Source organism: Brassica napus, chromosome C9, assembly GCF_020379485.1.
Source record: "Brassica napus cultivar Da-Ae chromosome C9, Da-Ae, whole genome shotgun sequence".
Taxonomy (NCBI): Eukaryota; Viridiplantae; Streptophyta; class Magnoliopsida; order Brassicales; family Brassicaceae; genus Brassica; species Brassica napus.
This window is the reverse complement of record NC_063452.1, coordinates 63,707,062-63,730,168: the sequence shown is the minus strand read 5'-3', so window position 1 is coordinate 63,730,168 and position 23,107 is coordinate 63,707,062. Positions and strand designations below refer to the sequence as shown.

Below are 23,107 nucleotides of genomic sequence, written 5' to 3'. Positions count from 1 at the left end.
TGGATTGGATAGGTAGAAAAGTGGCTATGTTACCACTGGACCACTTCAACTTGGTAAACGAAGACTTGTGGTCTGGTGGTGATTAATTTGAGGACAAAAAGCTCAATACGGTGAATCCACCAGGGTTCGAGTCCCGACCACCGTAGAATTAACATTTCAGCATCGCCAGGGACAAGAGACCGACATGTGGCAATATGTGACTAGTCTGAACCACTTCTGTAGAGCTATGATACCTTTGTATAATTCAAAAAAAAAAAAAAATTTAGGTGATAAATTTCAATACATTGAAAACAAATCAAACTATTGCATCCTGTCTATAGAACCTCTATGGTCCGTTAGAGGTGTACATGTTTAATATGTTTTTTTGTATTGTAAATTTAAAAATTTTGCACTAGTTTTCATTTTAGAAAAACTTGTAGGTAGTAAATTTTAATATGTTGAAATAAACCAAACTTTTGCATCATGTCCATAGAATTTTGTATGGTTTGTTAAAAGTGTATATATGTCTAATATATATTTTTAGTATTGTAAATTTAACACTTAAACTAATTTTAACACTTTTAATATTTTAAAAGTGTATATATGTCGATGTGTTCACTCTATCCCCTTTAATAACAATTTGTAATATCTAAGTTTATATGTCTGGAAGCAATAAAACAAAATGATTAGGATCTATAGTTTTTCCTTTTCTCTCTGGTTCAGTCGGTTAATTAGAATATTTAGTTACTAATTAAAAAAATTAAGAATATTATAATTTAATTTAATTAAAAAAACGAAATATTATAATTTAATTATAATTTAATTTATTAAAAAAAGAGTAATTTATTTAATTTAATATTCAGTCAAGGTCTAGTCGTTAAAATAAAAAAATTCATTGACGTAAGAAACTTTCAAATAGATAAAAAAGGAAAGATAGCCCAAAGAGACATCAAAGCCCAAATGTTGGTACCAGCCCATTAAATTTAAAAACGGACATCAAAGCCTAAAGATTAATCTCATTCTCCCTCTCTCCTCCTCCACCTCCGCAGCTCCACAGTTCCCGCCGGTAAACAATTCTCAGCTCAGTTTCCATTGCTAAACTCCCATGGTTCTTCATCTGAGAGTTCATCCCTCTCTCTACAACCGTCGAATCTCCTTCCTCTTCTCTCCTTCCTCGAGAAATCTCAGTACGGCGTCGCTTCTGCTAAACTCCAACCAAACCGTTACTGAGCCGTTAGCGAAGTCAGAGCTCGAATCCATAGTTCTCAAACAATACTCCCACGGGAAGTTCTACAATCTCATCCAAAACGCGGTCGCTTTACCCTCCGTCCTTCTAACCGCCTGCCAGAACCTCTCCTCCTCCACCGAGCTAACCGATCGCGTCTCCAGGAGATTCTCGATCGAAGAAATGGGACGCGAGATACGCGACGGAAGGTTCGATATCCGCTCCTGCTGCGTCGGATTCGAATCTCTCGTTCTCCCTAATCTGAAGCTCAAAGTGCTGATCGAAGCCGTTAGGATGGTTCTCGAGATCGTCTACGACGATCGATTCGCGACGTTTAGTTACGGCGGGAGGGTTGGTATGGGTAGGCATACAGCGATTCGTTACTTGAAGAACTCCGTGGAGAATCCGCGGTGGTGGTTTCGCGTTTCGTTTGCGAGAGAGGTGTTCGGTGATCGGAACGTTGATAGGCTTTGTAGGTTTGTTGAGGAGAAGATTAACGATTGTTTGTTGGTAGAGATGATCAAGAAGCTCTTTGAGTTTGGGATTCTGAGGATCGAGCTTGGGGGATGTGATAAAGGGAGAGGGTTTCCTCAAGAGTGTGGATTGAATTCGATTTTGATTAATGTTTACTTTGATGGACTTGACAAGGAGATTCAAGATTTGAGGTTGAAGATGAAGCTCAAGAATCCTCCTCGTGTTGGTGCAGAGGAGGAGGAGGATAATGTTTTCTATAAGCCAGTGAATGTTTATGCAGTTAGGTACTTGGATGAGATACTTCTGATAACGTCTGGCTCGAAGATGCTGACTATGGAATTGAAGAAGAGGGTTGTAGACGTTTTGGAGGAGAGACTAGACCTGAGAGTAGATAGAGTGAACACATCGATTCACAGTGCGGTTTCGGAGAAGATTAGCTTTTTAGGGATGTATCTTCAAGCTGTTCCACCTTCGGTTTTGCGTCCGCCTATCTCTGAGAAGGCGGTGAGAGCGATGAAGAAGTACGAGAGGCAGAAGGAAGTTAGGAGAGTGGAGCTTAGGAACGCTAGGGAGAGGAATCGGAAGACGCTGGGTTTGAAAATATTTAGACATGTTTTGAAGAAGCTCAAGCAGAGCAACGGTTACAAGTGTGAATATGAGATAGAGAATGAGGTCAGAGATATTTTCCGGAGTTGGGGAGAGGAAGTAATGCAGGAGTTTATGGGTTCTCTTGACGAGCGGTGGAAATGGCATTGGCTGCTCACTAGAGGAGATTTTCTCTCCTTGAGACATATACGAGAGAAGTTACCACAAGACCTTGTCGATGCTTATGATGAATTTCAGGAGCAGGTGGACAAACACTTGTCACCGACCCAAGCTAGAAAGGAGCTAGAAGATGAGGAGAGGAGAGTAGAGGAAGAAGAGGAACAGAGATATGCTGAAAGGACGGTTCAGGATTTGACTAAGTTATGCATGAAGGTGTCAGCTCCGGAAGAACTTGTCAGAAAGGCTGTTAAATTAGTTGGGTTCACAAACAACATGGGTCGGCCACGGCCTATCAGCCACCTTCTGGCTCTTGAGGATTCTGATATCATCAAATGGTATGCGGGTGTAGGGCGTACATGGCTTGACTTCTTCTGTTGTTGCCACAACTTTAAGATGGTGAAAATCATTGTAAGTTATCATCTGAGATTCTCCTGTATTTTGACACTAGCGGAGAAGCACAGATCCACCAAACGTGAAGCTATTAGACACTACACGAAAGATCTCAAAGTGTCTGATCCTTACGGGAACGAAGAGATGCATTTTCCATTGGAAAGAGAGGTTAAGATGATGGGAGATAAAAACCTTTCAGACCCGAGACCTGTGGATGGAACACTGTCTTTGCTATTGATCAGGCTTGCATCTGATGAGCCCTTGCATTCTTGTGCTGCTAGTTTCTGTGAACGATCAGATACAACCATGTACCGCGTACATCTACTGCAAAACCGTTTGCAAATCAACCCACTTGACGAAGAGAAATGGGTTCGTGGCATGGGCACAATCCACTCAGCTTTGAATCGGAAATGTCTGCCTTTGTGTTCTGCTCACATCAGTGATGTATACTTGGGTAAATTGACTCTACAGGATGTCGATGGTAGCTCATTCATCGATCTCAAGTGATATCACACACACACACACACACACGCTTACACTTTTTGATGGCAAATGGATGAATACTTTCGTAAACTACTGCTTGACTGCGCAATGCAATGGAAGCTTCATATGTGTCAAAAGCGTTTGGGCATTAACTACGCAGCAATGGTGGTTAGGGTGAGAAACGTTTTAGTTGCTTGTTTCTAGAAGCTGAACAGTGTAGGTTTTGTGGTGGGGAGAAGATGAATAACATTTGTCGAACTGGATACATATGAGTTTATCGGTTATGTAATGTATCAATCTGACATTTAAGTATGTTTGTTAATGTAGTTGTTAGACAGATAGTTTATAAATACCTTGAAGCTAAGGCAGGTGACAATTTGGGTTTTAGTTTTACAAGAGAAGGGTGTTATTTGTACCGTGTAAGAAGTGAGAGGTTAATACTAGAGAAATTTGCCGAAAGGAAAAAAAAAATAGTATGGTCGTCTTTTGGTATAATTTTTTTTTTTGTCTATTTTTTTGTCCTTTTTACCTTTTTCATTTCTAAAACTTAATAAAATAGATAGTTTTATGAATTAAAAAAATTATAAAAAATAGAAACAATTGATAAAACACCATATATATACAAATTTGTGTATATATTATCGTTAAATTTCCCTTAGTAAAACTATCTATGCTATTATGGCTAAAGAGTAAAGAAACTCATGTGGACGTCTAGAACAATAATCAAAACGTCGGGGTTAATCTGTGAATATAGAAGTTTTGGGGACAATCTGTGAGAAGTGACAAAGTATTACAATCTCTCACGTGTCCGTCACATGGGTTGCCGACAGGAAGCAAATGAAGAGGTAATAAAAATGAGATTTTTTTTATTTTAATCTTGTCTCTGTCTTTTTTTTCTTCAAAGTTGAGAACTTTGCTTGGTTTCAGTCACTGATTAGATTCACATGATTCCAGTAAACAAAGTATAAAGGTAGTAATCGAAGAGCGAGCGTGAGTAGGAGAAGACGAAGACGAAGAGGGAGATTTCTCAAGAATAAGAAGCCATGGGAGGTGGCTATGTGTTTGGTTCGGCCAGATCGGGACAGACAGCAATGGTGGCTCTCGTCCTCGTGGTTGGATCATTCTTCGCCGGCTACATCTTCGGAAACAACGCACCTATTTACATACCCCAAGCTTCTTCTTCCAATTCTTCGTCTTCATCTTCTCCATCGCCATCTGGTTGGTTAATGTCTCTCCTTTTCTATGCATCTCGTTAGATCCAAACCCATATGGTTTCTGTTCTTAGATCGAACACTTAGAATTAAGACATAACACTCATTGCTTTGTTATTACAGGTCCATCAGATTTTGCCAACAGAGTAGAGCTAACTTACCGGAGAACACCTCTCGTGATCCCACAAAGAGGAGTGAATGTTTGTCCGTTGGAGTTCAACGAGTACATCCCTTGTCACAACGTCACTTACGTGCAGCAGCTTCTCCCAAGCTTGAATCTTTCGAGAAGAGAAGAGCTCGAGAGACACTGCCCTCCACTTGGGCAGCGTCTCTTCTGCCTGGTACCTCCGCCTAAAGATTATAAGGTACCTATACGCTGGCCCACCAGCAGAGACTATGTGTGGAGAAGCAATGTGAATCATACGCATCTTGCTGAGGTTAAAGGCGGGCAAAACTGGGTGCATGAACAAGGGGAGCTGTGGTGGTTCCCTGGTGGCGGTACTCATTTCAAACACGGAGCTCCTGAATACATCCAGAGGTAATGTAATGATTATCATTTGCTTAGTTTCTTGATTACTTTAGTTATCATTTACTTAGTTTCTTGATTACTTTAAAGCCTTTAATAACTATTACATCTAATGCATTCCTCTATGTGCTTGTATGTGAGTTCAGGCTAGGAAACATGACGACTAACGAAACAGGTGACCTGCGTTCAGCTGGGGTTGAGCAAGTACTTGACGTTGGATGTGGAGTTGCTAGCTTTGCAGCTTACCTTCTTCCTTTGGGTATACAGACGATGTCCTTTGCCCCTAAAGACGGGCATGAGAACCAAATCCAGTTTGCGTTGGAGAGAGGAATAGGCGCAATGATCTCTGCCATTGCCACCAAACAAATGCCATATCCCTCATCCTCCTTTGACATGGTTCATTGCTCAAGATGTCGTGTTGATTGGCATGAAAATGGTACGTCTCTTGTTATGTTCTTTCTGTTTTTTTTTTTTTTTTGAATTAACCACATTGTCCGGCAACTGAAGTCAACCGACTAATCTGTGGGATCCACTGGTGGCCAAAGGGAATCGAACTACGGGTTTACCTTTTTTGACAATGCCTTGCTTGGTTTTGTATTCATGATTTGCGCTTGATTCTGCAGATGGTGTCTTGATTAAAGAGGTTAATCGACTTCTCCGACCCAATGGATACTTTGTTTACTCAGCACCACCTGCTTACCGAAAGGATAAAGACTTCCCTCTGATTTGGGATAAGTTGGTGAACCTAACTACCGCAATGTGCTGGAAGCTCATCTCCCGAAAGGTACAAACTGCAATATGGGTTAAACAAGACGACCAGGCTTGCCTTATGAAGAACGCAGAGCTTGAGCTTATAACTATATGTGATTCAAAAGATGTTTCCAAACCATCATGGAAAGTTCCTCTTAGAGACTGTGTAGACATTAGTGAGAACACACCAAAAGCTTCATATCCAACAAGTCTAAGAAAAATAGGTACATTGTCTTCTATTCAAACACATTATGTTCTGTCTGATTCATTTGGAAAGATTTTTCACTAGGCATCAGCGAAGATGAGTTTACATTGGACACAAACTTCTGGAGAGAGCAAGTGAACCGGTACTGGGAGTTAATGAAAGTTAACAGAACTGAAGTGCGGAATGTGATGGACACGAACGCGTTCGTCGGTGGATTTGCTGCTGCTATGAGCTCATACCCCGTTTGGGTCATGAACGTTGTGCCTGCTACGTTGAACGATACCTTATCAGGAATTTACCAGAGGGGCTTAACCGGTGCTTACCATGATTGGTAAATATGATCCACATTCTCATAATCAAACCGTTTTTCATTAGCACCGGTTGTTAATATTTTTTGTATGATGTTTAGGTGTGAGCCGTTCTCAACGTATCCACGCACGTACGATCTGCTACACGCGGACAAACTCTTGTCTCACTATCAGAACCACGGTGAAGGTTGTTTACTAGAGGACATCATGCTTGAGATGGACCGCATCATACGCCCTCAGGTATTTTACATAAAGCCATGTCTTCTTGGTGTCATAATCCAAATCTCATCCTGTTACATAAGCCATGTCTTGTTTTTTGGTGTTTGCAGGGATTCATCATTATTAGAGACGAGGAATCGATCATCTCAAAAGTCCAAGACTTGGCTCCTAAGTTCCTATGGGAAGTTGAGACACGTGAACTTCAAGACAAATACAAGAAGGCAGAAACTGTTTTGTTTTGCAGAAAGAAGTTCTGGGCAATCGTCTGATTGATACACAAAGCTTGTCAGAGTTTTTTGCAGAAAACATAGAAAATCTTCTTTATTTTTTTGTTTGTAAGAGAAGCAGAAATTAAATATTACCACATTAATGCTGTCTGTACACATGTTCATCCATTGACCAAGTCTGTACACACATGTTTTCTTTTACCACATTGATAACCAGAGTCCAATTTTAGGTGAATTTTGAACAAAAAGAAAAGTTTGAGGGTTTGTAATGTAATTTTACAAAGCTTCTATATTTTATATTAGTCCCTGTGGTTTTCTGAATTTGCTCTCTTCATCCTTCAGTCACGGATCCTCTTCGTCTCTCTTCTCTCCACCTAAAGGCTGAACCTTTGAATCAGGAAACAGGGTTTTTTCATCTCTAAGCTTTCAACTGTTCGTGATTGAGCTTGGAGTTCGCAGGATGGAAATGGAGAAGCTGAAGGAGGCTTTGCATTTTATATGCTCTTCTGATTTCTTGAGGATGGCTCTGTTTTGGAACTTTGCCCTCATTTATTCTTACTTCCAATTGCTTAAAGGAAGGATCTTTGGCTCAAAATCAACAACTTCCTTTTCTTCTTCTTCCTCCAATCATTCATCAAATGCTTCTTCACACAGACCTATCTGTGTTATCACTGGTGTTAGTCATTCTCTTTTCTCTTATGTAGCTTTGACTGATACTGTGTGATGTAATGTATTGACTACAATAAACTTATTATTCTTACTTCATTTGCAAGGCTACTTCGGGTCTTGGAAAGGCAACTGCTTTTGCTCTTTCAAGAAAAGGCTTCTACGTTGTTCTTGGTAAATAAAAAAAAAAAACTCTTCCTTTCACTTTGAAGCAAAGATTGTTTTGTTCTGTGAATCTAATCCATAGTGCATTGTTCAATACATCTCTTATGGAATATTATTTATTAATATCAGTCAGTGCATCAGTAGAGGATAACTTGTTGGAACATGTCTTCTTCATTGGCTGAATCTTTCTTGATTTTTTTTTTCTTAATTGCAGTTGGACGGTCCTCTCACTTACTATCAAAGGTTTTCTATGATCCCTTTAATTTCCCAGCTTCCTCATTTGCATTTTCCTTGATGTGGTTACCACTTTCTGTTGACAGACGTTGGCTGAAATCAAGAACCATAACGAAGATGCTCAACTCAAGGCTTTTGAAGCTGACTTGTCTTCTTTCCAATCAGTTTCGAACTTCAGAAACTCTCTAGAGAAATGGCTTTCAGAGTCAGAGTTACATTCCTCTATCCAACTGTTGGTTAACAACGCTGGAATACTAGCAACTTCGAGCCGACCAACCGTTGAAGGCTTTGACAGGTAAAGGTTGTTGTCTTTTATTGTTTTCACAACCTTTTTGAACTCTATTGGTTTACTTACACTCTTTATATTTCTCAGGATGATGGCTACAAACTACATCGGTGCATTCTCCTTGACGAAACTTCTTTTACCGCTTCTGAGAAACAGCACTGTGCCTTCACGTGTCGTTAATGTTACTTCCTTCACACATCGTTCTGGTGATCACCTTCTCCATCTACTATGAGAGAGTAAGTAAGAGATACCTTGATGTCTGTCTTTTACCTGATGTATATATCTTTGTTCTGTAGTTTTTTCTGCGAGGTTTGACAAGGATTCTGTTACGGGAGTGTACTCTTCGGAATCAAAGCAATATCCATGCGCTAGTATCTATCAGTATTCCAAATGTAAAGCCAAGCCTAATCTTTTTTTTCCTTTGTATCATGATGATCATGATGATGATGATGCTTATTTAGTGTTGCTTTCTTTTTGTTGAAATAGTATGCGTTCTACTCTTCTCATACGAGCTTCATAGACAGCTTCACCTCACAGATGATTCACATCACGTCTCTGTTGCGTACGCACTTCTATCATTCTTCTTTTGTCTGAACAATCTTCTTCCCAAACCTCGATTAATTTATCTTTTGTTGCAGAGCGGTAGATCCAGGAGCAGTGAAAACAAACATAATGCATGAGCTTCCTTCATATATACAAGTCTTGGCGTTTTGCAGTCTCAAGGTTTTTAGACTCATGCAGTCCTCAGAGGAAGCAGCTGAATCTGTCATTGACGCTGCTTTAGCCCCACCTGTATGACATTCTGTTTCGCAATTCTTCATCAACTCTTATGTGGTTGATGACGAGCTCTATTTTTGATCTGTTGATGAACATTGTGCAGGAAGTGTCAGGCAAATATTTCTTTGGAGGAAACGGGAGGACCATCGAGTCATCAGCGGTTTCTCGTGATCCAAAACTTGCCAAGGAACTCTGGGACACTTCATGTCTCATATTTGATGAGCTGCAGCAAACTCACACTTGAAAGATGACATAGTCATAGAGTCCAAACTATAGAAACTTTCTGATTTGTTCAAGAGTCTTTTAGAAATATATAATGTGGCCTTGCCACTTGTTGTCAGTTTTGAAGTTTCTTAGTTCAGTGACTGAATCATCACAAGATTGCTTCTAATAGGTAGTACATCATCTTTACATTGCTCCATGAACGTTGGGAGGGTAGCCTGTCATGGGCCTTAGACGGGCTTTTCGATTATTACAGACTTTTTTGGGCCTTCTCCTCCTGGTGGGCTAACTCCTTCCATTAAAATATTCCTGTGAAAAGTAGATTCTTCTTATTAAGAAACTTTTGCGAGGTGATTTATTAGTTGTCAACTTTTGAGCCATCCAAATTAAAGTATGATTATTTAGACCTAACATTCAACAAGATGGGACAGGAGACAAGGACAAGGGCAGGGCAGGGCAGGGCAGGGCAGGGCAGGGCAAGAAAATCAAAAGATTATAAGATGCCCTATACGTTGGCCTACCAGCAAAGATAACGTCAGGAGCTATATTTCTAATACCTACTTTTAATCCCAAAACTGACAAAATCAAAAATCATTTCAAACTTAGAATCCCATTTTGGTGACTACAAGTTAATTATGATTCCAAAGTAAAAGAAAATTTAAACAACATAAGGGTAACTCTATAGTTTTCTAAAACTGAGAAAATCAAAAATCATTTCAAACTTAGAAAAAGTGCTTCTTCTTGTTTTACTCTCCAATAAGAGACTGTGACAAGGGCAAGCCAAGAAAAACAAGTGTGAAGGAAAGAAAGGTATAGAGGTAATAAACGAATAAGCCGAAAGTCTGAAAAAATACAAGAATATTACACCTGCTCCTGCCGCCACTACAATAGCTTTATTAGATGACAGCTTATATAAAGAGAAGTATACTCACAACATAACGTTTTATCTTATTATAACCAAGCCAAGAATTATATTTCCCCAATCACTCCATCAAAGACTTAGCGAACTAAAAGAGTGGAGCTTCCTCGGTAAGAAGAGATGCAGAAGGACATGAGAACCGCAGAAGATCAACATCCTCCACCAGGTCAGTATTGTTCATATAGGGATCATAACAATCAAAACATTTTTCTGAAGCAAAGTAGAAGATTTGTAATACTTACCTCTATATACAGGGTATCCAGCTGCAGAAGAAGTCTTTGAACAACCTGGACAAGACAAGAATAAAAAGAAGCCCTTCGAGACAAAGCAGAAAGGAGACAGAGGCTTCATTGAAGGATGGTAAAAGCTATACGTACCAAATAAAATCATTAAACAGATCAATAACTATGTTTCTGTTTTTTCTTTAAAGACTAACTCTTGTGTATGTGTTTCTTTGTTTGTTTCTTACTATGCAGTCTCTTTGCACTATGCTGCTGCTGGATTTGTGAGATGTGTTTCTAAGACAAAAAAAGATGAATACAGTGTGTCAAGCTTCCTTATGTTATCTATTACTATTAGTGGCTTTTAATATAGCAGCTCAATCTGAACTTTCTTATACTATCCGTGTGGTGTTTGTATGTATTAAACAGAGATTATTATTATACTTAATAATGTAAAGGTCATGATCATATATTTCTGACTTAGTATAGGATTCTGAATTGATACTAGATTCATGCTTACTCTATACAAAGAAATTCAATATCATACAAGCTTTACAGACTAGGCCACATAAGTGCAAATCAATTATACAATACTACTACTAAAACCAAAATTCTCCACAGTAAATAATGAATAATGTTAGTATTCACCAAACTCAAACATTAGCTGCTATCTCTGTACTTTGACCAGGTTTTGTAACTGGAGCCTTCAGACATGGCCCCCAATATCTTCAGAAATAAATCACCTTTTGTTACTATTCACTCTTTTCTTTTCCTGCAAAGCTTTCTGGTAGTCTCTAATTCTTTAAATTTTATGAGAATACTTCCGCTCTTCGTATAATATCTGAGATAAGCCACAAATAATCTAAACAAATTATATTGAAATAAGGAAAAACAATTAAGAGAGACCACAAGTTCGACATAAATCTTCTTATTTGTAACGATTAGCAAATCTTTGAGCGCTCACCTTGACGTTCTACCCTTTCCCTAGAGTTCAGGAAATTGTCAGCATCGGCCAAAAGGATTTTTTGATTTATCATAGCTCCCCATAATCTTCTCTTAGCTTCTTAATACATGTTCGGATATTTCGGGTATTAACTAATCGGAATTAGGTATCCAATCTCTTCTAACTCAATACATTTCTAACTCAATACATGTTCGGATATTTTTATAGATCAAATAGATTGTTTAGTATAGTGTATGTCTGAATTTTATCTGATACCTAGAACCGAACCCGATCAGAAAAACCTGAACTTAAACCCTATTCGATCTATAAAAATATCTGAACATATATTGAGTTAGAGGAGATTGAATATTCGATCCCGATCGAAAATCCATAATAATTTAGACTCATTCATTTATTTTTCATAGTTCACGCTAGACCTAATCCCACCTCTGCCGTGGATTTAATTGTTTCGTCTTTAATTTCTCCACACCTTTCGATTCTATTGGAAGATACAATCTTTTTCGAAGGTTGCTTTTGTGAAGTATATGAGTACTTGATGCTCTGCTCTTTGGTTAACAACCTATTTTCTTGTTGTTTGATTAATACTATATTGTTCTGCCTTACAACATACACATTATTATTTGATTCAGATTTATTGTTTTTTTTAAGTACAAATACATGAATCCAATCCGAAGTATAAAAATATCCGAATATGTTCTATACCCAAATACTAAAATAGCCAATTCAAACCCAAACATGTATTCGGACGCCTACCCCTACACCGGAAGTTCAATAGATTCAAGATGTATGCAATTAGAGATGTATGTCTCTTCCACCTCCCTCAAGAGATTCTCCCCATCAAAATCCCTCTTCATGAGAGGTACTCTTCTTTTAGTTTCAAATCCGGAAAGCATTGTGATTTTCCATACTGTTTGTCACTTTGTGTAATGGTTCATTTAGGACTGGAAGGTACAACAAGACACATTTCGATGAGGATGGAGGTTTTGAAGGTTTCAACGTGACAATTTACAGTGACTATTTTCATGTAAACAGTGTAGTTTCTTTATGATTGTACTCATGTGTGATATCTTTGAAAACCAATCAAACGCTTTATTAAACTTGGTTAAGTTTTTATATCTATAGTTCTATTGCTTTGTTCTAGAAATTTCCAATTAGGTCTGCATATTGTATGTACAAAGTTGCTCTTATCATTGTAATCAATTAAGAATGTAAATGAAACATGTTGTGTTCCAAAAAAAAAATGCAAATAGTGGTCTAGGGAACATACAATGAGAAGAGTTGGTGACAAAATAAATTTAGTTTGGTAAAAGCTAGGTGCCATTTTCAAGTATAACATACATCTATCCAATGAGAATAGTTGCTCTTTGGAGAGCATAGTACGATGAAAGTTGTAAGTTGTGTTCCGGGTCCTTGCTGATTCACACGAGATTCCACTTAATAGTTATTGCTTGATTGGTAAATGATGTACAAATTTTCACAACAATATTTTCTATTTTGTGTTATATTCGTATCTATAAATTTTTAGTTTTTCTTAGCTTTTTATCCGTGTCTGTCCCCGTATCCGTCTCAGTGCAGCATGGGCCTAGGTAGGTCAACAAGGATGTTGGGCTGGATTCTCAAGTTTTTGCAATGAAAAAAGGTAATACGTATTAGAAAGGAGAAGAATTAAAAGGATAATCCTAGACTTTTAAAGCCCTAAAATACTCAGAAAAGCTATGTGCCATTTTCAAGTATAACATACATCTATCCAATGAGAAGAGTTGCTCTTTGGAGAGCATAGTACAATGAAAGTTGTAAGTTGTGCTCCGGGTCCTTGATGATTCACACGGGATTCCACTTAATAATTATTGCTTGATTGGTAAATTATGTACAATTTTTCACAACAATCTTTTCTATTTTGTGTTATATTTGTATCTATAAATTTTTAGTTTTTCTTGTTTTTCATCCGTTTCTGTCCACGTATCCGTTCAGTGCAACATGGGCCTAGGTAGGTCAACAAGGATGTTAAGTTTTTGCAATGAAAAAAGGTAATACAAATTAGAAAGGAGAAGAACTAAAAAGATAATCCTAGACTTTTAAAGCCCTAACTCAGAAATTCCAAATTTAAAATATTTCAAACTCTCAAAGGTCATGAAGAAGAAAACAAAGATGTATAGTTTTTGAGAAGAAAAAGAAAACACATTTGGATTGGTGCTTTTGCCCTATAAGGATCCTATGACCAAAGAGCTTACTAGGAAAAGGAACATGTTCATCCACCTAAGAAGTGCTCATTTTGGTCATCATCACTATCGATGTGGTCAGCAGAAGAAGACTTAGCAAGCAATCTCATACGTCTGATGAGGAAAACATTGTAGTAGTAACTAGTGAGATCTTTCTCACTTTTCCTTGGGAAAGACTTGGAAGCAATCTTCCAAAACCCATCACAACTTGACAAAGGATTATTCTTCACAAGAGATTTGAACTTTTGCTCTTCTTTGGACGTCCATGTTTTTGATCCCACTTCTTCACCCATTTCATCAAACTCCCAAGTATAGAAAGCACGCCCTATATCTTTCTCTAGAAGCTCCCTTTCTTCTCTAATGTGTTGCTTTATGCAACTGGTTGATCCTGGAGAAGCGCAAGAACACGTGTCCTTTCTTCCTTCGCCGACTTTTTTGTAGTGAGCTTTCTTCTTGAGGCTGTACGTTGGCCAGACACCAGTTCCTAGCCACCTAAGTGTGTCAGAATCTCCGGGGCTGCCGTAGAATTTGCCCTTCTTGGTTGGCGCAATCCAAACTGGTATCTCAGCCTGGAAAACATGACCTACTGGGATATGTTTGATTTTGTCTGAACCAGGGGATCCACCTTTGTCACTCTTGACGCTAACATCTTTACTGTTTCGTGGGTTTGAAGCAGCGGCCGTTTTTTGTGAGGATGGAACACAAGATTTAACTTTTTGGCGCTTCTTGTCAGAGCTTGAATCACTAGTATTCTCTAAAGACTTTCCATGAGCTGTAGAGACTGCACTATTACGTCGAGGCTGTTCACGCATCCTTTTGCTCTGGCAAGAGATAGAGATAACCGTAAGAGCCACCAAGACAAATGCCTTTTTGGCTGGTGGAAGAGAGGAAGCTTTGGCATTGGCATGCTCATAAGGAGTTACCAATGATTAGTTTCCATCCCATTTTCCCATATGTCTATCTTGACAGCTCTCGCGAGCTGTCCTGACTAAACTTAAAAAAGGGGAAAGATCTTTCCCCAAGTATGGCTATTCTCAAGCCATACTTTGCCCATATATAAAACTATAATCAAAGAATGTCTTACTTGGAAACGCTTATCAAGAGAGTCACAACCATGTTTTGCAGCGCCACCAGAAATAACTCCTCTGCCTACTAAAATCTCTGGAGGTATTGGAAAAAAAGTTTAATTAAAACTATCTTGTTTCCTTATTCTACCTCACACTCTGAATCTATGAGATTAAATCTCTAGCCACTATATATATATTCAAGAACATAAAAGTTCTATCTCAGAAATTTTTATTGGGACTGTCTGGTTTGTGTTTGTTATAAAGCAATACTTGTGGTGGTGCGTAGGATCCCAACAAGGGGGTTTCCTACAAGCTCACCACAAGTGAATGTTGTTTACAACCGTGGGGATAACAACGGACTATCCGCATTTCTGGCCTTGCCCCAGGTTTCTCCTACCACTTGGTCAACCCATGTGGTAGTTTATCATATTATACTTACCAAAGTTCATCAAACAGAGCTCATGTTATGAGCTGCTATAAAAAAAAATCTCATGAAGGGCAAATACATACCAGGTTTCTCAGAAGAGCAGTTGGTTAGTTTCTCAGAAATGGTGCATGGCGTTGATACACTATTTGATCTAATCACTTCTCTTACCCTCTTGAGAGCCAATGCAGTCTATAAAGAGAAAGTAACAATAATGATATAGAACTGTGGATGTCTTCATATGAAGATACAGTACTAGTATCAATAGGCATACCTTATAAGCGTTAAAAGATTTGGAGAGAATGCTCTCAAGCACATCTGGATGCAATTCAAAATACTCCGTTAAGTACATCTGGACTGATTGATCAACAATTTCTCTGATATATGGATTCCCTAATCTCGTCTTCCAGATGGTAAGACAGACATAAACATTAGCCCAAAAAAACGAAGAAAGCCACAAAACATCATTGCCAAAGAAGAAGATCACAAGGGGACTATGATCATACGTACCTGTGTTCGACCTTCAAACTCGGGATTTGGAACAATAACTGAGACAACACAGGTCAGTCCTTCCCTAACATGCTCCCCACTGAAAGTAACATCCTCTTCCTGAAGATATCGCCAGCAAAATATATTAACATCAGCTAATAATGGTTAGTAGATGTGAGTGGTGTTATTACCTTGAAAACCTTGGACTGTTTCGCAAAGCTGTTAAGAGTTCTTGTTATCGAAGCTTTCACACCGTCTATATGCGTTCCACCATCGTTGGTGCGGATGCCATTAGCATATCCTAGCATTGTGTCTGAATATCCATCTACGTACCTGAAACAGGATGATCTTGTTCAAGAGTACCATAAAAATAGTAGGAGGGGAAGGGGACACATACCATTGAAGTGCAATGTCCATGATGATACCATTTAACTCTCTTTTGAAACCCATCACATCATGAAGTGGTTTCTGAAAATAATAAGCAACCAGTGAATCAATTTTTCAAAATTAACGTCCACCAAGGGATGCAAAAATTCTCACCTTATCAGGATTGAGGCAACTGATATATTCACTTGAGCCTCCAGCATAATAACATTCTTTATAATGGTTGTTTTTGAGGTCGTTATCCTCCCTTTCAATAGACACTTTAACCTGAGAAACACACTAACATATATAAATCACTTACGGCAACAATATATATATAAATCCTTAGTAGATTTGAAGTAAACAGAAAAATTCACCATTTTGATCTCATGCAGTGATACCCTTCTTCCACCGTACATTACTGAAATTACCAACTGACTTCACGGATTATATACGCAATTTTTTTCTGGAAAATTGCATCAATGTTTCAATCATCCACAACAATACCCCATTACAAAAAAAAAAAAAAAAAAAAAACTAAAAATAATCAATCAAGACCAACAGAAAAAGACAGAACAGCAGAGAATCTAAACTAATATTGAAAGAGCAACCAAACATGTATTCCTCAAAACAAGAGCCAATTCAAATCGGATCAAATCGAACAGAATAACATATTCGATAGTAAGGGAAATTGCATCAATCCTAATGGATCGAATCCTAAGAATACGCTAGAGATCATAGGGAGGGAGAGAGGAAACCAACCTTAAGTTTTGTGAATCATCCGCAGCGATATGTGCCTGTTGGAGATTAATATGAAAGAAAACTGTCAGTTATTTATAACGACAACAAACAAACATCGAAAATACGGAGACAGATATGAAATCCATAACCACCCCCCATCGTTTTTGCCTCGTTGTTTTCAACGATTAGATTCAAAACATTATTTTGATCAAAAAAAAAAGATTCAAAACATTAATAAGAGTTTCTTCTAAATAAAATTGTCAAAGTTGTATATTTGTAAATTTTATACGCAGCGTTAAGTGCTAGATATGGTTAAAAGTTAAAACTCTGGAGCACCTCCCCTGGGGGATTCTACTTTGACGATGAGATTTTCCACAAAATAATAGACTACAATACATATACAACATATACACGTATGAATCTTTAGAACTTCAATGGATAGAATCCCAATCGGAGGTGCTTTTATTAACAATATTTTATATTTTATAATATATCTTATTATTTTTCTTCAAACTATAAAGGTGAATTCAATATGAGTGATTTAACTTTTGATTTTTGGGGGAATTTGGAAATTCAATCTAATTTTAGTCGAATCATTCTAAATTTCATCAATTATAATGATATTTTTACTTTTTAAGTATATCAAAAGATCAAAACTAGAAATTTAGAGTTACGCTGTTTATAACAACAGCGCACGGCAATTAAGGCCAAATAATTAATAGTAACAAAAATCTCTACATATACATATATATATATATATGTTTATTTTTGTTACTATTAATATCGCAGTGTAATCATTCACTAACAGTTGTTCGTCATGTTATCATTCTGATTTTTAATTATTTATTAGGTTTAAAAGTTCCACCGCTCTACTTGGAACCGGTGCGCGTTAATTTCTAGGAAACTCAAAATATATGTTTATTGACTTCACAATCATCATCACATATATTATTCAGCGCTTTAATCTCACTCATAGATTTTAGATGATCATATATCATAAATCAGTTTCGATAGATATAGATAACTCATCATTCAAATATTTCATCTGAGTTTTTAGATGATTAAATATACGTGTTAATACGATCATCGATTTGTTTTAAGTTAGAAATTCATAAACAATAGTTTTGCATATATGTATTAGAATACTTGTAGGAAATAAAGAATTTAGACATATACATACCTTTTGAATTTGGAGAGAACAGTCTAATTATGTTCTTAGAAGATAAACTTCTTTCAAGGAGTTAGGGTGATCTTTTTTCTCAGCAAGATCTAATTTAGAGGAAGGGGAGGAGGTGGTGATGGTCTCCTTAGTAAACAATCCATATGAAGTCTAATATTTATAGTACAAAATTCTGAAACCCTAGTTCAAAATAATTACATAAGTTAGTGGACCTTAATTATTAGGCCCAGGAGATATACATGATTTAAGAACAAATTATTAGTATTAGACATATTCCATAATGTGCCAACCTATAAGTGATTCATCTTGTCATGTTAGGCCTATCTTGGATTCAAAAAGTTGAAGATCCAACCCAAACTGAGCAGGAAACACGAAGGGTGAAGCAGTAATGGATCGACCCAACTAAGTAATAGGCCCAACATCCTCTAAGGAGGCGATAAATTTCCTCTGAGCCTTTGGCATCTCCAATCCCCTGTATATTATTTGAGAAGCATTTTTTTAAGCCACATATCATCACTAAAATGATTCTTAATGTTAGTTCATCTAATTATATAATAAGTTTTTTATTAAACTAACAATAAATTCATCATTAAAGTACTTTATTATTTTCTTAAATAAAATTTACGGAATTGCCTAATGTGGCTAAAGTATATAAGGCAATTAATGATTTTAAATAATAAAGATTTGATAAAAAATAGTGTATCTTCTATCATATTTGTTTAATTTTAAACTATTAAATAAATTAAACAACCACAATAACCATATAATAAAAATTTAGATTTTTATGTATATCTTATATTTTGAATTTTTACAAACGGCTATAAATTACTAAAACTGTTAAAAGTCTCACATTCAAATTTTATGATTCATGGTTTAAAATTTTTGTTATGACAAAATACAAATGATTACAAAATTATATAAGTAAAAAGTCTAATTTAATTAATTATTAAGATTAATATATATATCATTTTAAACTAAACTATACACCATGTAAAATACAATATTTTAGTTTCAAAATTTACTTTGAACAATTGTTTTGATAAAAGTTTTGAACGATCATTGACAACTTATTTTTTTTTTAAATTATAAATTACTAAAACTATTAATCCCACAATGAAAATTTTGTTATCCGTAATTTAAATTTTTTTCTATAAAAGATACAAATGATCGAAAAAACTATATGAGTAGAAATCATCATTTAATAGACATTAATATTTAAAATATACTAAAATATATTATCTATGTTAGTATCATTTAAATTTAATAACATATCCTATCAAATATAAAAAAAAATATTTTTTGGATTAATAAAATTGATTTATATGTTTGCACCAATTTAATTATATATTTAATAGTTACTGACTTTTAATTATTTAATAAATATTTATTATTTCATAATATGTAAAAATATTTAATACATAAAATAATTTTTATATATAATGTTGATCTCGCGCAAGGCGCGGATCTTAACCTAGTGTAAATTATAAGGGTAACATAAGGAGGCGATAAATTTAAACAAAATAAACTCGTAAAAACTCATCACGTGTTTCCTTAAGAAAAAATTTTATTAGTATATGACTCAAGATATAAAGGGCTTATTTGTGAAATAGCTAAGAAAAAAAGAGAAATTAGTTTTGTAGAGAAAAAGTAGAGAGAGATAGAAAAAGAAAATAGGAGAGATGGTTGGATTTTAGTTAGATAGTGAATTATGCTTTTTTGGTGTTATCTCACTCAATTCCCCAGATATAAAACACTAGGCAGCCCAATCTTTGTTTGTGTTTTTTGAAAATTCAATCTATAAAAAAAGAGTTGAGTCATTCATGGGTTTACCCCTAGGATTTCATTATTCAAATTCGATATCTTTTAGAAAAGTAAACAAAATATTATCAAGTTATATTATGTTTTTAAAATAAAAAGGTAAAATTATTATTTTTTAAATAGTAGTTACAAAAAAAAAATATTTTTAACATCGTCAGCAAAACACTAAACCCTAACTCATAATTCCTAAACTCTAAATCCTAAACCCTAAACTTTTGGGTAAACCCTAACCCCTTGAATAAATCTTAAACTCTAAATCAAAAATACTAAGTGTTCGGTGTTTTTAGCGTAAAGTCATAAAAAGGTCAACGTCTGGTAGCACTTTTAGGATCCAGCATTGTGCCTATTTTATTTATTTTTTTTTTCTTTTTGAGAATTTGATCTATATGAGAACTTAAAAATCTACTAGATTTTGAACCCGCACGTCCGCGCGGATATATGTTCAAACTTAATAGATGTTAAACATTGATGTTACTGTTTCATATTTTTTGAGTTTTTTGATTGATGTAAACCCAAAAGAAAGCTCGGTTCATTTTATTACCAAGATTAAACCCAACATGAAAAAGTAATTGTTTCTAAATTTGTTGTTGATTGTTTATATCGTGATGGGATATTAGACAAATCAAAACAATTTATTATATAAGATGTTTGTCAATTAGTAATACTTAACTACATTATCCTATTTATAATGTAATTATATATTTATATAAATTTATAATTCAAAATTTTCAAAATAAAACATCTTATGTAAATTATAAATAGATGGGTTGATATATAAACCATATGTATTATATTAACACCATGACAAATAAAAAAATAACTATTTGGTAATTAATTTGGTAAAATGGACCAAAACTTAATTACAATGTTAAAACTTTATTTTCATCACAATATATGTGGATTAAGCTTTAATTATATTTTAATGGACCAAGCCCATAAAATACTAAATAGGTTAGTCCGGTTAAATGATATGATTTTAAACGTGATTTGCAAGATAAGAAACCTAAAAAATCTTGTGCTAGTTATGTGAATGATTTGGTATCGTGATTGTTACAAAGATTTGCTAAAATATAGGAATAGATTTAGGAAGGTCATTCTTTTAGGAAATTAATAAATGATTAGTTTTAATTTTAAAACAAAATAATTTCTACGGATATTATCTTATTGTTTTGATGTTGAATTTTTTTAAATTTGTATAAAACATGATATATATTATGATAGAAAGAATACAATTTTCAAGCTTTCTTAATCAATTACATGGATTTGTTCTATCTAATATAAGTGTTTTGATTCTCGAGACTGAGAAAACAGGTGGTGTTATTAAGATGAAGATGCGATGTAATACAGGAAGAAGGTACTATCATAATTTAATACAATTTTTTATCAATGGTTTTCTTAGCATATGTAGGAAACAACTCATCTAATTTGATGATTTTTAATGGTTTGGTTTAGTATCAGTTTCTAATTGTATGGTTTAGTAATAAGGCAAAACACTGTGTTTTATTAATTGTATAGAACTATATGTGGGCAACAGAAGGTGAATTGGTTTAGTAGTTTTCAAGTTTATTAATAAGGCAAATCATGTATTTAATTAAAAGTCAAAATTCTGTGTTTAATATCAGTGGTATAGAAAAGTAATTATTGAGCAAAACTAAAAATTAAGTACAAAATGTACTTCCCTTTTAATAGATTAGATGGTATGTCATGAAAGAGTTTTTTTTATAAACTTGACTCTGATTTTGGCAGAATCTGGAAGTGAAGATATTTTATTGGTGGTTTCTGATTGCATCTATGATAGTTCGATGGGTTTTTTTATTGGAAGACATGGTGTTTTAAACGTGAAGAGTCAAAACTTGATCTTGTAGTATCAGTGGATCTGATGTAGTGTTGGAACAACGGATTTCCGAATAAGATTTTCGCTTTTAATCATCGGATTGTTATCTTTTATGTTTTAAGTCTAAGTTTTTCTTTTGGTGTTTAAATTTCTATCTCTAAAAATCCGTTTGGGGTTTTAGGTTGTTCTGGTTTGTGTTTTGCTTTCAACTTGTTTGTAGGGCTTCCTAAAGTTAATGATGAACAAGAGCAATCGAAGAAGAAAATCTCTCAAAACATAAGAAATGTTATGTCATCTTAAAGATATTAGAAGTCCTCCTGCTATTGTAGGTATGAGAACGTCTAATTATTTGCCTTAGACTCTTATAAGATCGTCATCATATTGTTAATGTGATTAAAAATTATTTCTGGTATTTCTAGTGTGGGTATTAGCTTTCTCTTTTTACTTCATATATGGAGTTTTTTTTATTATGATGTAATGGTTTTGAACCAATATTGATAAAATAAAGTGTTAAAAAAAGTATGGGCTTGCTCTGGTCTATAAATAATTGTCAACTAGGCAGACCACTGCTCTTGATTGAAGCAATTTTGAAAGGATAAAACATTAAAATCTTACGCTAGTACAAAATAATATACAGAAATATAAATTAATTTATACAATAATTGATTAGTTTCAATTAAAAAGCTTAACAAATCAATGATTGATTGAGAAAATATAAATTTAAACTAGTGTTAAAAGAAAATTGTCATTTCAACGAGCTAAATAAAATATAAGAAATGTGTTATTTAGTGATTAAGGAGTTGAATATTGATCACACGTTAATTTTTGGTTAACGGGTTTCCGTCGCCAAAAATGAAATTCCTAATCATTGTTTTAGGTGGTAATAATATTCATCAGAATTAGTAACCTGATTTGTAATCAACCCTCGTATAAAAAATAAGTTTGTAAGTTTAAAAAACATGGGTTAATTTCCAAATTGAATATTATGGCGATCTGTTACAGTTCAACTAATTTTTCATATTGTTTATATATATCATGCTGTCTTCTTGTTATAAGTGTGTGGCTGATTAGGGAATCAAGACATTATTAAGATAAACTAACACATTAAATATGAAAAGAAAATGAGAAAAGTGATACGAATCCTTAAAGATTGGAACCAAACAAGTATACGCAAACGCTGGCAATTTGTCATTTTCCACACGTGGTTCGTTACAGACAGTGCCACATTTTGGGGAAATTTGAATTTATTTTATTATGATCCCACCTGACCTCAAATCAATAGTTGCTAGATCGGGAAATTAATTTTTCTTTTATAACGCCGGTCACGGTAATCTAATAGCATCGATCGTTCTTTTGTCGGTAAACTTCAACATGTGTTGTTTGGTAAGTAACCGTTTCTCTAGTCCATTTTTATGGTTTTCTGAGCCGTTATTGAAAAGCTAGAAGAGTTTGACTAATATGAAATCATCATTGAAAAAGGTAAATAAGTCTAATAGATGTTTAATCAATTAACATAATGTTTAATCTAAATTCACTTTAACAAAACAAAAGATTGGTTACAATTGAAAGTGAATACTTATTTTTGAACGGTTCTGAACTAAAGGGATGTTCAAAAGTATCCAATATAGGATCACAGATTCAAAGCTCAAACGATTAAACATGGCCAGTTCATAGATTATACGACAAAGAAAGATGGCGATATAGGTTTAAAACAAAAACGAGCTTCATTATTTCCTCCATGTGGCAAGATACTATA

General features: G+C 35.2%; 5 protein-coding genes across 8 annotated transcripts; 4 read left to right on the top strand and 1 right to left on the bottom strand.

Moving 5' to 3' along the window:
- The first annotated feature begins 984 nt into the window (after positions 1 to 984).
- LOC106372516 (nuclear intron maturase 3, mitochondrial) lies at positions 985 to 3,831 on the top strand. Its single transcript, XM_013812741.3, has one exon. It carries the CDS (start codon positions 1,085 to 1,087, stop codon positions 3,338 to 3,340), a length of 2,256 nt encoding a protein of 751 aa, XP_013668195.1. The 5' UTR covers positions 985 to 1,084; the 3' UTR covers positions 3,341 to 3,831.
- A 360-nt stretch (positions 3,832 to 4,191) lies between these two features.
- LOC106372517 (probable methyltransferase PMT7) lies at positions 4,192 to 6,963 on the top strand. Of its 2 annotated transcripts, none has more exons than XM_022710303.2 (7): positions 4,192 to 4,534; positions 4,651 to 5,065; positions 5,200 to 5,489; positions 5,677 to 6,027; positions 6,081 to 6,339; positions 6,418 to 6,556; positions 6,646 to 6,963. In XM_022710303.2, exons 1-7 carry the CDS (start codon positions 4,360 to 4,362, stop codon positions 6,802 to 6,804), a joined length of 1,788 nt encoding a protein of 595 aa, XP_022566024.1. In that variant the 5' UTR covers positions 4,192 to 4,359; the 3' UTR covers positions 6,805 to 6,963. The 2 variants fall into 2 exon arrangements, with proteins under 2 accessions (XP_022566024.1, XP_013668196.1); XM_013812742.3 differs by having other exon boundaries at positions 4,193 to 4,534; positions 6,093 to 6,339.
- Positions 6,964 to 7,085: 122 nt separating this feature from the next.
- LOC106372519 (short-chain dehydrogenase TIC 32, chloroplastic) lies at positions 7,086 to 9,230 on the top strand. The gene is made up of 9 exons (XM_013812747.3): positions 7,086 to 7,438; positions 7,536 to 7,602; positions 7,808 to 7,836; positions 7,914 to 8,122; positions 8,201 to 8,319; positions 8,410 to 8,505; positions 8,600 to 8,675; positions 8,752 to 8,905; positions 8,994 to 9,230. The coding sequence occupies exons 1-9, from the start codon at positions 7,223 to 7,225 to the stop codon at positions 9,132 to 9,134; spliced, it is 1,107 nt and encodes a 368-aa protein (XP_013668201.1). The 5' UTR covers positions 7,086 to 7,222; the 3' UTR covers positions 9,135 to 9,230.
- Positions 9,231 to 9,912: 682 nt separating this feature from the next.
- Positions 9,913 to 10,722, top strand: LOC106372521 (cysteine-rich and transmembrane domain-containing protein WIH2). The gene is made up of 3 exons (XM_013812748.3): positions 9,913 to 10,197; positions 10,286 to 10,391; positions 10,508 to 10,722. Exons 1-3 carry the CDS (start codon positions 10,152 to 10,154, stop codon positions 10,551 to 10,553), a joined length of 198 nt encoding a protein of 65 aa, XP_013668202.1. The 5' UTR covers positions 9,913 to 10,151; the 3' UTR covers positions 10,554 to 10,722.
- Positions 10,723 to 13,202: 2,480 nt separating this feature from the next.
- LOC106372518 (DNA gyrase subunit B) lies at positions 13,203 to 17,844 on the bottom strand. 3 transcript variants are annotated; one of them, XM_048768857.1, is made up of 11 exons: positions 17,700 to 17,844; positions 16,541 to 16,575; positions 16,156 to 16,244; positions 15,956 to 16,066; positions 15,813 to 15,883; positions 15,607 to 15,748; positions 15,437 to 15,535; positions 15,201 to 15,329; positions 15,013 to 15,118; positions 14,520 to 14,596; positions 13,203 to 14,256 (listed from the first exon to the last, which is right to left on the bottom strand). In XM_048768857.1, the coding sequence occupies exons 3-11, from the start codon at positions 16,195 to 16,197 to the stop codon at positions 13,465 to 13,467; spliced, it is 1,569 nt and encodes a 522-aa protein (XP_048624814.1). In that variant the 5' UTR covers positions 16,198 to 16,244; positions 16,541 to 16,575; positions 17,700 to 17,844; the 3' UTR covers positions 13,203 to 13,464. The 3 variants fall into 3 exon arrangements, with proteins under 3 accessions (XP_048624814.1, XP_048624815.1, XP_048624813.1); XM_048768858.1 differs by lacking the exon at positions 17,700 to 17,844 and having other exon boundaries at positions 13,203 to 14,118; positions 14,149 to 14,256; positions 16,541 to 16,911; XM_048768856.1 differs by lacking the exon at positions 17,700 to 17,844 and adding an exon at positions 16,672 to 16,905.
- Positions 17,845 to 23,107: the final 5,263 nt, after the last annotated feature.